The sequence below is a fragment of the Panicum virgatum genome, chromosome 5N (genome assembly GCF_016808335.1).
Source record: "Panicum virgatum strain AP13 chromosome 5N, P.virgatum_v5, whole genome shotgun sequence".
Lineage (NCBI taxonomy): Eukaryota > Viridiplantae > Streptophyta > Magnoliopsida > Poales > Poaceae > Panicum > Panicum virgatum.
In genome coordinates, this window is record NC_053149.1 from 69,286,753 (window position 1) to 69,299,958 (window position 13,206).

At 53.6% G+C, this 13,206-nt stretch overlaps 1 protein-coding gene across 2 annotated transcripts; it reads left to right on the forward strand.

The window, feature by feature from the left end:
* The first annotated feature begins 329 nt into the window (after nucleotides 1–329).
* On the forward strand, nucleotides 330–1,720 carry LOC120676210 (NAC domain-containing protein 83-like). 2 transcript variants are annotated; one of them, XM_039957444.1, is made up of 3 exons: nucleotides 330–709; nucleotides 818–1,140; nucleotides 1,230–1,720. In XM_039957444.1, the coding sequence occupies exons 1-3, from the start codon at nucleotides 499–501 to the stop codon at nucleotides 1,461–1,463; spliced, it is 768 nt and encodes a 255-aa protein (XP_039813378.1). In that variant the 5' UTR covers nucleotides 330–498; the 3' UTR covers nucleotides 1,464–1,720. The 2 variants fall into 2 exon arrangements, with proteins under 2 accessions (XP_039813378.1, XP_039813377.1); XM_039957443.1 differs by having other exon boundaries at nucleotides 331–709; nucleotides 815–1,140.
* Nucleotides 1,721–13,206: the final 11,486 nt, after the last annotated feature.

The window sequence follows — 13,206 nt, forward strand, 5'->3', positions numbered from 1 at the left end:
CTGAAAAGAGCAGTGCTTCTACTACTAATCTTTGCAAAAAAAGAAAAGGAAAAAAATCCACGCTGAAACTGTGCAGCAACGCGATGCAATGCAATGCAGAGCTTGAATTCAACAGGCACTAGCAATGGCCATGGCCAATGCTCTTCTCCCACGGTCACGGGACACTGTCCGGGTCCTCGTGGCAGTGCCTTGTTCGGGAGGGGAGGCGTTTCGTCGCAGGAGGAGTAGTAGGAGACTCCAAAAAGGAAGAGCCCGAGATGAGGGGCAGTTGAGTTTGAGGTTGAGTCCGGTTCACGCCACCGCGGCCCCTATAAAACGGCCGGCCCGACGGCCCCCGTTTCCGCTCCTCCACAGGACGAGGCCGCCGCGAGATCCCACCAAACCAAAAATCACGGCCTATCTAATATCTACCCGCCGCCGGCTGCCACCGCGCGGATCGAGCGAGCAACCGCCCAACCGGGAGGCCAATCCCGGATCTCGCGTGCTCCTTCGCCGGCGATGGAGGGGCGGCCGGGTGGCGCGTGGCGGATGCAGGGGCCCGCCGGGGCGCCCGTCGCGGGGCTGCCCATCGGCTTCCGCTTCCGCCCCACCGACGAGGAACTGCTGCTGCACTACCTCCGCCGCAAGGCGCTCGCCTGCCCGCTCCCCGCCGGCATCATCCCCGACGCCGACCTCGCGCGCCTCCACCCGTGGGACCTCCTGCCGCCAGGTACCGTACCGTGTGCCGTTCTCTCGCGCTCGATCGCCACGCCGCGTCCCTGCTATCCGCATTGGCATTGATCCGAGCTTACCGTGCGTACCGGCCCGGTCGCAGCAGGCGGCGGCGGCGGCGGCGGCGGCGGCGACGCCGACGGCGAGCGCTTCTTCTTCTACCGCCCGGCGACGCGGTGCTGGCGAAAGGGCGGCGGCGTGGCCAGGGCGGCCGGCACCGGCGTCTGGAGGCCGTCCGGGAAGGAGAAACTCGTTGTCTCGCCGCGGTGCAAGCGCCCCGTCGGCACCAAGCGGACGCTCGTCTTCTGCCGCGGACGCGCCCGCGGCGCCGCGCGCACCGACTGGGCCATGCACGAGTACCGCCTCCTCCCCGCCGGCCTCCACCCCTTCCACGGCTGCGCCGCCGCCGGCAGCTCGACCGCGACCCATGTAAGCGCGCTGTAGCATTCATGGTCCAGATGGTATAACCTTTGAATCGCGACGGCCGCTAATTGCTCTTTCGTGGTGAATCGATTCAGGTGAGCTGCCATGGCGCGGCGGCCGACTGGGTGGTCTGCCGCATATTCAAGAGGACCAAGCCGGCGGCGCACCGCGGCCGGGAAGATGACGATGCGGAGGAGATGCCTTCGTCGCCGTCGTCTGCGTCGTCGTGCGTCACCGACACCTCCGAGGCCGGCGACCAGGAGCATGACGACGACGAAGGAAGCAGCAGCAATGGCGGCGGCAGCAGCTGCAGCGTCGCCTCAAATTGAGAGGAGTAGAGTTGACTAGGCCGTTAATCACGGGCGCCATGTTCTAATGAACGCGCCCACCCGTGCCCTTCTGATCTCGTAGGAATCCTAAGCACCTAGCAAGCAATAGAGAGAAGAAGAAGATCGAGCTCAAACAAGACAGAAAAAGAAAAAGCGAATCGCTTTGCTATGTTTGAGCTCGTCGCGAATCCGGAGTGTTAATTAGCGAGAAATTAATCAGTTCCCTTTTGGCAATTAATCATCGTCTGCTGTGTCAACGTCCTCCCAGAGTTCCATCTTATGTTGTCTGGAGTGAAGTGTGAACCACAGCAACCTCACTGACGCTATGCTCTGACGCATCTCCCATCCTCTTTTCGATTTCTTGCTGTCACAAAACACCTGCGCCAACTGCAAACCAAGCGCACATAACTTATAACTTAGGGTGTGTTTAGATCCTTGAAAAGTTAGTAGAAAAAGTCACATCGGACACTGTAGCACTGTAGCATTTTTTATTTGTTTGCGATAAATATTGTCTTGTTATAGGCTAACTAGGCTCAAAAGATTCGTCTCGCAACGTACATCAAAACTATGCAATTAGTTTTTTTATTTACCTATATTTAGTACTTCATGCATGAGTCATTTGCTATATTTAATATTTCGATGTGATTTTGATGTGATGGAAAGTTTGGAAAGAGTGGAGAAATTTGTGGGATCTCAACACACTGTTAAGCAGAAATGGAAATCAAAGCAAGCCAAGCTCCACAAGGAACTGATGCCCCAGCATTGCAAGACACGAGCAGAGATCAACCCCAGCACAGCTTCAGTGCAAGGAACAGGAAGACAGGGCATATATACAAAGCAAGAATCAGGCACAAAAAGGGGGCAGAATAAAGGTGAGGATTTGAGCAGGGGGAGAAAGGCAGGCCAGAAAAGGGCAGTGCACTTAGGAGGAGGGGAGGGGATGCGGAAAGGAGACGATGATAAGGTTCCTGATACTCTCACTGATTGGCAAGAGGCAGAGGCCAGATACCTTTCTTCCTCAGGGGGCCTTGCTCTCAGGAATAAGAAACCTGCTGCTGGCGTCCTGGCGAGAGGAAGACGAAGACGAATAGGAATAATCTCGGTGTAATCCTGATGGCTCCGGTCCGGTCTGGTCCTGGCCCAACTGCTGCAGATGCCCAGCACAAGCGGAAGCGGCTAGCTCACCTCGCGCCGCTTTGAATCAAATCGAGGCGAATATTTGTTGGAGCGGGATGAAAGATTTGGGGGAATTGTTCCCGCGTACTGAGAGCTAGTATTATGGTGGACTATAAAAAAGCTTAATGCTGAGGTGGAGAAGAGAGAAAAAATGGGGGCTATTAGCTTACAGTCAACTTCGACACAAGAACTAAAAAAATTTGTGAGATAGATAAGTGGGATATATATTAACAGTGAATAGCTAAATCACTATACTAATGAGCTAAGAGATGAGCTACAAAGATTTTTGCAGCCAACAGAAAGGCTAAATCATTAGCCTTGCTATGAGACGGCTGATTCACACGGTCGCTGTCCCTAAGTACTTAAGAGCTAGAGGCAGATGCGTTTCTGCAACCGATGGCTCCATTGAGCCCCATTTGCGGCCATGTCGATATGTGATGCAGCTTGGAGGGGATCGCGGTGGTCATGACGCACGAGTGAGGTCACCGCCGAGGCGCCGAGTTGCTCCAGAAAATGAAGTGAGCGGCAGCATCTGAAACTGACGCGTGTAGTGTAACCGCTGCTTAGCAGACAGACAACACCGGAGGTTTTTCTTCGCTAGTTGAGATTTCAATTTTCAACTACGGGGAAGAAGGAAAATCGCTGTCATAACCTCGCAGTTTGAGTATTTGACTTGCGCCGCATGCTCCATGTCTTTCATGTTTCATCAGGGTTCAAACCAGGAAGGGATTCTGGAGTCTGGACCTTGGAGGCAGGTGTTGAGTGTTGACAGTAACCGGACGGTTTAATAGCTGGTCAGCATCGGGGAAACAAAGAGAGTCAAAGCCGTCCTGATTGGACAGTAAGAGTAACTCTTTGTTTCGTTGTGAAGTTTAAAATTTCAAAAAAAAAATTCCGGCACCTGCATGACTTAAATCTAGATAAAATGAAAAATGCATTGCACGGTTTGCCTGTAAATCGCAAGACGAATCTAATAAATCTAATTAGGCTATAATTAGACGCTAAATTGTTACAGTAATTCTACATTAAACAATCTCTAATAATGGATTAATTAGGCTCATTAGATTCGTCTCGCGATTTACAAACGAGTTCTGTAATTTATTTTGTGATTAATATATATTTAATATTTTAAATATAGAAAAATATCCTTTCAAAAACTTTACCCGAGGCAACTAAAACACCCAACCCATGAATTCATGATTTCGTTCGCCAAGCAAGACGCCGCCGTCGCAGTCGTCAGGCACAGAGGAAGCCTCTCCTCTTTCTTCCCAGCAGGCAGCAGGCAGCAGGCAGCAGGCGCTGGGGGGGGGGGGGGGGGGGTGGGCGGTCGATGAGACAGCGGCAATCACACTGCAGAGATCGCCATCAATCGCTGGACGGATTGATTCTGCACGGTTCCCCGGTTTCAATGCGGCCCTGCGGGTACAGAGTGTCCTCCTGCCTCCGGCGGCCTCCGCTCCCTTGGCCTTGCCCGCCGCGGACGCGACGCAGCACGGCGTCGCACGGGCGGGGTGACAGGCCACGGACGCAACGCGAGCAACAGGGCCACAGGGGACGACGCCATTGGCCGCCGGAGCAAGCCATGGGTGTGAGTCCATGCACTGCACTGTGGCTCGCTGCCGGCTGGTGGGCTGCGATGGCGACGTGCCTGGTGCCCTTCTCACGCAACGGGGGCGGGCGGGCGGGCGGGCGGGCGACTCTGATGTCACGGAGACGGTGCCTGACAAAGGATCAGTTGGTACCGAGAGGAAGCTCGTCTGGAAGGAGAACGTCCCGGATTGGGGTGGTTTCTTGCACCGGGTTAGCTTGAATCCCACACTTCGAGTACTACCGCATTTGAAAGGTTGGCAGCGATGGATCTGAATCTGAATAGGCTCTGCAGCGAGGATGAGGAATTATGATGGCTGGCTGCCAACAGCGAGTACAGCAATGGTAAACTAATGAATGAGGTGGGTAGAAATCGTGGATCTTCCCTGCATCCAACGCTATGCGTTCGGCAGCCAGCTCCAGCCAGCCCAACAGTATTTTCTCCTCACACCATTCCAGCTCCAGTTTGCCGAACACATCCATGGATGGAACATCCAGCACTCTTGCTTGTAATGCAAAACCAGAACTCTTGCCAGTTGGTCACATACACTGATATACTACAGTGTATATCCTATCATGATTAGGTCAATCATCAGGGTTGTGTGGATACTCCTGCTGGTCATTGGCCAGACCAACTCGGCATTGCTCAGATTTCACAAGTTGCTAATTGGTGCCAGACATCTTTCCTAAAACGATAATCTAGTCATGTTAGGTCACACATTGTGGATGAAGCAAGGAATTTTGAGATGAGCCATGGATGCGTCGTACAGCCCGGCTAGTCAAAGCAACAGCATGCGGTAGTTTATGCCAGGAGGCTCAACAAACAAAGTGGTTTACCATCCTCTTGGGTCTCAAGTGACCATAAAGCAAAAACGGTTCTGTCTCCTCTATTTTGAACACTTTAATGTGTTTAGTTGGTGAAAATTTTGGATTTTTTTGTATTGTAGTACGTTTCGTTGTTACTTGGTAAATAATATCTAATTATGAACTAATTAAGCTTAAAAGATTCAGCTCGTGCTAATCAGTTAGACTGTGTAATTAGTTAATTTTTTAACTGTATTTAATATTTCATGTATGTATCCGAAGATTCGATGTGACGGACACTGTTGAATTTTTTTGCAAACTAGACAGGGCCAGCAGGAGCGAGAAAGAAATCCGTGCACAATCGTAGAACAACCCTTTTTACGATCCTGTCCCCATCCATGGATTCTTGACCCCTTTCTTTAGTACGAGCGCCTGAAGATAGCACATGGATTCTGAATCACAAGTGTTTTGTTGTGGCGGTGCCTTGTCTGGGAAATGATTCTGAACGTGCCTCTGCACGTATCACGGCACATTACTACTGCTAATAACTTATTAGTAGCACACGCAGGCCCTTGTTACTCTTGCTCTAGTTAATCACCCACATGCCCCCACCTGCTTTCGGTTGCCATGCTTGTTGTTGCTTGCACGAACAGGCCGGCGCCCGAGACGAGAGGAGTGGTGATTGGCAGAGGCCGCCGCTTGATCAATGATCAGGGGAGGAAGATGATGGATTAGCTAGCTAGTCCATCGGATCGGATCGGATCAACCAACTAACCAACCAAGCGCATGTGCCGGCCGGCCGGGCTCGGCGACGGCATGCATGTGGTTACGTGCGCGCGGCCGCACGCTGCCCCGGGACGCGCCGACCGGGAGGGGAGTTGCTTGCCGGCGCCAGCAGCCAGCATCTTGGGAGCTCGCTCACGGGCCACGGCACTCCCGACGGCAGCACAGCAGCCAGCAGGGGCGGCCGGCCGGCCGTGTCGCGCTTGGCAGACGCCACCTCTCAAGCTCCCTTTTCCAAGGCGCGATGTGTCAGCGCGGTTGCTTGCTCCCTTTCCCAAGACCAAATCCGTCAATCCATCCATCACCCCCGTCCTCCGTCCGTCTCATCAAATGTCAACCCACGAACTGGCCCCGTCGCTCTCGTGCCCAGCTCACCTCTCAGCCTGCAGCCAAGGCGCCCAGGGCAACGAAAAAGTCCATGGATCATGGGCGCCACACCAGGGTCCGGCCCTTGCCCTACCCTACCTACCTTGTTCCTCCTTAAGGATGAATCCGGATGGCTGAACATCTGAATTATCTGTATTCGTATTCGCTTAAAATGTAAATATGGATATTCGTATTCGTATTCGATTTTAATATGAATGTCATTTGGATGCATCCGAATCCGACTTTGAGAATTTTTCTCTATCCGATTCCATATTCGTATTCGAGGAATATCCAATAACATCCGTATCCGTCCGTATTCGCAAAGAAAAAGTGACTAGCGAGATAATCTTAAACTTATCTTTATACCTAATTACTTAATGATGTACACTATTTAAATTATTTAGAAAGCTAGATAACTAATAATATATTTATTAAAATTAGTAATGATATAAAAATTAACTTTAACTATTTAATATATTTATTTCATGATTAAAATTATTTTATACGAGTCAAATTAATTATTTATTTAATGATAAAATCTTTTTTATATATCTTAATTATTAAGTACTTATATATTTATTTATTTTACCTTTAAATTTAGTATTATATATTTAATATAAAATCTATACTTAGATAATTATATTTTTTTATTAGCTATCTTCTAATCTTTTACTCCCTACATGTATAATAATTTTGATCTACTATAAAATTGTTGGCAAAATAAATTGATACTTGCGATAGCTCTATGTTTCAAATCGAGAAGGTATCCGGATTCGAATTCGGATTCGAACTATCCGTTTTGTATTCGTATTCGATTAGATCTGCATTCGCATTCGTATCCGAATTAAAATGTGGTAAAAAATAACATTCGGATCCGATTTCATCCGTATCCCATACGAATCCATCCCTATTCCTCCTCGCAAGCCATCGTCACCGAATCCATCCCTATTCCTCCTCGCAAGCCATCGTCGCCGAATCCATCCCTATTCCTCCTCGCAAGCCATCGTCACCGCGATGCAAAGGACTGGAGCGCGGGCCATGCCACACCGTGACACACGCCAAGGAACGAGCGCTAGTTTTCAGGGCAAGGACGCCGAGGGTACTGTAGTGGGGCTTACCCTCTTCCACCTTATTCTACTGTTCTGCTCTAGCACTAGCCAACAATATTTTTTTATCACACCACTCCAATAACAATCTCCAACCACCAACAATATTTTTTTCTCACATCACTCCAACAGCAACCTCCAGCCTCCACCACCAACTGACAACCAACCCACCACGGCATCTCGTCCGAGTCATCATCTCCCAATCTCCCATGGCAGGCATGGACCAGCGGAAAACAAAATGCATCGCACTGCTAGTACTACGAAAGAAAAAGAACCCAATGAATGATGTGCAAAAGGTACAAAAAAAAAATGACAGTCCTGCAGACGCTACCCTGCATGGACGAACTGAAAAAAAAAGGGAGATTATTTGCACCTGTCAACGTGGCTAGCTCAAGGCGCTCTAGATAGATTGCCTCGCGGCTGTCTGTTAGGCGTTCCTGATATCCAGGACCACGCTCGCCACGCTCGCCTCGCGCCGCGCTCGCCACGCCCGCCGCGGTCACCACGTTCCGCGGCTTCCGCGCATGCTCGCTGCGCTCGAGGAGCAATGCCATGTATATGTACAACATCTTGATGAGGAATACAACTGTGCATTGCATTCTCCTCTCATTCATGGTATCAGACGACCTTCGGTCCTCAACAACGGCTTCCGCTTCTCGTTCTACCCTCCTCCGCCGCCATGTCGAGCTCTAGCTCCTCCTCCGGCACCAACCCTTTCGCTCCGCCGCCCGCAGCCATCTCCGCCACCACCGCGCAGCTCATCAACATCAAGTCTCACGTCTCTGTGGTTCTTGATCTCGGCGGCGACAACTTCGGGACATGGCGCACCTTCTTCCTCATCGCCTTCCGCAAGCTCGGACTCATGGATCACGTCGACGGCACCGTCAACGCCCGTCTTCAGTTCGACGACACCGAGTGGATCCAAATCGACATCTGCATCGTCTCCTGGCTCTACTCCACCCTCTCCGACGAGCTGCTCTCCGCCGTGATCCAACCCAACAACGACGCCTACACCGTGTGGTCCACCATCGGCTCGCAGTTCCTCGATAATGTCATCCAGCGCACCGCCCAGGCTCGCCAGCGTCTCCACGCCCTCAGCCAAGGTGATCTGTCTGTGACCGACTACTGGGCCAACATCAAGCGCGTCGTCGACGTCCTCCGCGATCTTGGATCCCCCCTCACCGATCAGGAGCTCGTCATCACCCTGCTCAGTGGCCTCAGCGACAAGCTTGCCCACTGCGCGCCCACGATCTCCACGTCCAGGATGCCCTTCCTTCAGGCCCGCTCCTTCCTGCACCAGGACGAAGCCTGGATCGCTAATCGTGCCCAGAAGACGGCCTCCACTGCTCTCCTTTCCACGGCTCGTTCCACCACCCCCACCGGCGCTCCTACCAATGCACCCATCGGCGTCACCAACAACTCCACCCCTACTCCTCCGGCGGCTCCAACAGCGGCTCCGCTCGCCCTCGCAAGCGTAAGAAGCAGTCAGGACGCACTGGTGGTGCCTCGTCTGCTTCTCCGACCGCCGCAGCTCCTGCGCCCACGCATGGCGGCGCCGTGATGTCTTGGGTCAATCCCTGGACCGGCGTTGTCCAGGCTTGGCCCCTTGGACAACTTCCTCCCGGCGCGCCCGGCGCTGGCGTTCTGGGCACTCGCCCTGGATCGGCGCCCCCGCAGTCCCTGACTGCACAACACGCACCGGCCGGCACTCTTCCTCCTGCGCTCTACCAGGCTCTCACCGGCTTGACGCTCCAGCCCTCTCCACCGAGTGCCCGTGACTGGGTGTTCGACACTGGAGCGTCGACGCACATGGCCGGCGACGCGGGTATGCTTTCCTCCACCTATCCCTCCTTCTCTCGCATAGTTGTTGGCAACGGTGCTTCCTTGCCTGTGCACTGTGCTGGCCCATCCACCCTGTCAACATCTTCCTCTCCCTTGCATCTTCGTGACGTTCTTGTCTCTCCCTCCTTGATTAAGAATCTTGTGTCCGTGCGTAAGCTAACACGGGACAACCAAGTTTCTGTTGAATTTGACCCTCTCGGTTTTTCTGTAAAGGATCTTCGCAGCAAGGAGGTTATTCTCCACAGTGATAGCAACGGCGACCTCTACCCCGTGTCCACATCCACGACGCCTTCACACGGCCTCCATGCCTCAGTCGATCTCTGGCACGCTCGTCTTGGTCACCCAGGACATCCAGCTCTTAGGCGCCTGCTTCATAACTTAGATTTTACCTGTACTCCTTCCCAAAAACATGCCTGTACTTCTTGTCGTCTTGGCAAACATGTTAGGCAAACTTTCAATGAACCTTTACATGTTTCTCCATATCCTTTCTGTCTCTTGCACTATGATGTCTGGACCTCGCCGGTCCTCAGCAACTCTGGTTGCCAATTCTACCTTGTGGTGCTTGACGACTACTCCCACTACGTCTGGACATTTCCTCTCAAACACAAATCCGATGTGTTGCCAACACTCATTTGCTTCCATGCGTTCGTGCAAACTCAGTTCGATCGCCCCATTCTTGCGTTCCAGACGGACAATGGCAAGGAGTTCGATAACAAGGCGTTTCGCTCCTTTCTCGCTGCTCATGGCATCGTCCTTCGTCTCTCCTGCCCCTTCACCTCGCAGCAAAATGGCCACGCCGAGCGCATCTTGCGCACTCTCAATGACAGTGTTCGCACGATGCTCATACACGCCTCCATACCGTCGTCGTTCTGGCCTGATGCGTTGCACACTGCAACACATCTCCTCAACCGACGCTCGTGCACCTCGCGCAGCCATGCCACACCTTTCCTTCTTCTGTTTGGCCACGAACCCGAGTACTCCCACCTACGCGTGTTTGGTTGCCAGTGCTTCCCCAACACCACTGCCACCACTCCACATAAACTGGAACCACGTTCTCGCCCCTGCGTGTTCCTTGGCTACCCTGACAATGTCAAGGGGTACCGGTGCTAAGATCCGGAGTCTCGCCGCGTACTGACATCTCGGCACGTCATTTTCGACGAGCTGATGTTTCCCTTTCAACAGGTGTCGCAGGTGCCTGCTGCTTCTCCACGACAACCATCTGTTCCAGTTGAACAGGTTCTGCTGCCCGCGCAGCCTGGACGTCGTCCTGCCCGTGCACCACCAGCACCTACGGTGGCCCAACCTCCGGCAACATCACCGATCGGGCGATCCTCCCCAACCCCTGCACGGTCGTCGTCACCGAACCACGATCAGACTCACCCGTCGCCGAGCACTGCTGCTGTGCCACCATTGGATCCTGCTTTGTCTTCACTCCCGGTGCACGACGCTGCGCCGACCCCGACCGTGACGACATCACCGGTGCTCTTCCCCGAGCCTACTGCCACGTCTTCGCCGAGCTCGCCTCCTCCGGGCCACTCGATGGTCACTTGACGCAAGGCTGGCATCATCAAGCCGAACCCCCGCTACGCCAACATCGCCACCGTCGATGACATACCGCGCTCTGTGCGTTCTGCCCTGCGTGATCCCGCTTAGTTTCAGGCAATGCAGGAGGAGTTTGACGCTCTACGGCGCAATGGGACATGGGAACTTGTACCTCGTCCATCCCGTGCTCATGTGATCACTGGCAAATGGATTTTCAAGAACAAATTCCATGCCGATGGCACCTTGTAGCGTCGCAAAGCGCATTGGGTTGTCCGTGGCTTCTCTCAGCGCCCCGGCCTCGACTTCGACCAAACCTTCTCTCCTGTTGTCAAGCCAGCAACCATTCGCACCATGCTGCACCTTGCTGCTGCTCGTGACTGGCCAGTGCATCAACTAGACGTGAAGAACGCCTTCCTCCATGGCGATCTCACGGAGCAAGTCTACTGTCAACAACTGAGCGGCTTTGTCGATCCCACCATGCCTAATGCAGTGTGTCTCCTTCAGAAGTCGCTCTACGGCTTGAAACAGGCGCCACGAGCATGGTTCCAGCGGTTCGCCACACATCTGCTCCAGCTGGGCTTCACTGCCTCCAAGTCCGACAGCTCGCTGTTCGTGTACTCAAAGGGCTCCGAAGCTGCTCATCTACTCCTGTACGTCGATGACATCGTACTGTCCGCGTCATCCTCAGCTCTTCTGCATCGACTGATCGACCAGCTGGGCCATGAGTTCGCCATAAAGGACTTGGGCCCCTTGCACTTCTTCCTCGGCATTCAAGTTCGCCGCGACTCCAGTGGGTTCTTCCTGTCACAAACCCAGTACTCGGATGAGCTCCTGGAACGCGCCGGCATGGTCGACTGCAAGCCTGCCCCAACTCCGGTGGACACCAAGCCCAAGATTTCTAATTCCTCTGGTGCTCCTCTCCAGGACCCGACATTCTACCGCAGCGTTGTGGGCGCGCTTCAGTATCTAACACTGACGCGTCCCGATCTCTCCTATGCTGTTCAACAAGCTTGCCTGCACATGCAGGATCCGCGTGATGTGCATTGGAGCTTCGTCAAACGCATCCTGCGGTACGTTCGTGGCACAACCAGCAAAGGTCTTCAGCTGCGCAGATCGACGTCGCCGTCCCTTGTTGCCTACTCTGATGCCGACTGGGCCGGGTGCCCTGATACACGGTGCTCCACTTCTGGGTTCTGTGTGTTCTTTGGTGACTCCTTGGTGCCATGGTCGTCCAAGAGGCAGGCCATTGTGTCGCGATCAAGTGCCGAAGGGGAGTATCGGGGTGTGGCCAACGCAGCTGCTGAATGCTGCTGGCTACGCCATCTTCTTGGTGAACTTCACATTCCGGTGGACACGGCGACGATCATCTGCTGCGACAATGTTTCTGCCGTCTACCTCTCCGAGAACCCGGTGCACCACGGCCGCACGAAGCACGTCGAGCTGGACGTCCACTTTGTTCGCGAGAAGGTCGCCGTCGGCGACGTTCGCGTGCTCCACGTCCCGACTCGACAGCAGCTCGCCGACATCATGACCAAGGGGTTGCCTTCGGCATTGTTTGATGATTTTTGTACCAGTTTGATCATTGTAACCGACGCTCGAACTGGGGGGTGTCAACGTGGCTAGCTCCACGCGCTCTAGATAGATTGCCTCGCGGCTGTCAGTTAGGCGTTCCTGATATCCAGGACCACGCTCGCCACGCTCGCCACGCCCGCCGCGGTCACCACGTTCCGCGGCTTCCGCGCGTGCTCGCTGCGCTCGAGGGGCACTGCCCATGTATATGTATATGTACAACATCTTGATGAGGAATACAACTGTGCATTGCATTCTCCTCTCATTCATCACCGATCGATGGCGCAATGATAGGCAGGTTGGGGTTGGGTTCAGTGAACGCCACTTGTGTGCTGGGGGCCATTGGTTTGTTTGTTAATCACCAGTCAAATGATCAGTGAACACATGCGTGAACTGACAAGTTCCAAGTTGAGATTGCTACTGCCCCCTTTGATTTGTGCTAGCTCGAGCAGCTTGCAGGGCTCAACAAGCAACTCAGGCCCGAACTCTAATTTGTTGGCGCTTGCTGACCGTACCATGCCAATGCCAAGGAGACGTCTCTCTCTGAACCTGCTCTGCATGGGAGCAATGCCTGTTGAGGGAGACTGGGAGAGTGAGCATTCTTCCAAGCCAGCACAGCACAGGCACTCCAAATGCCCATGCGGTGGCCGGAGTGGAGCCCAGATCCCACGGGGATGGGCGGCCGGGGTACGGCGGTGGAGGCCGGAGGAACAGGGGAAAAAGGTGTTGGTGGAGTGGAAGAAGAGGCTTCCTTTGGATCGGAATAGCCAGCAGCCTAGCAACTGAACCACTCCCTCTCCATTAACACATCCATTCACTTGTGGCTTGTGGCGGCAGACCTTGACCAGCAGGGAAGGTGGTTGGGTTACCTTCCCTTCCCTTCCCTCCAAGGGAATCCAAGACAGAACAAGCCAGGGGTCTCCATCTCCCATGAGAATCCTCTGATGGCGATCAGCTTTAACCAGCAA

What these genes read in the sequence shown, in the direction of transcription:
- LOC120676210 (XM_039957443.1), top strand. Translation starts at nt 499, where the DNA reads ATGGAGGGGCGGCCGGGTGGCGCGTGGCGGATGCAGGGGCCCGCCGGG. An exon ending in GTGGGACCTCCTGCCGCCAG is followed by an intron (nt 710 to 814) that starts GTACCGTACCGT and finishes GCCCGGTCGCAG; the next exon opens with CAGGCGGCGGCGGCGGCGGC. An exon ending in GCAGCTCGACCGCGACCCAT is followed by an intron (nt 1,141 to 1,229) that starts GTAAGCGCGCTG and finishes GAATCGATTCAG; the next exon opens with GTGAGCTGCCATGGCGCGGC.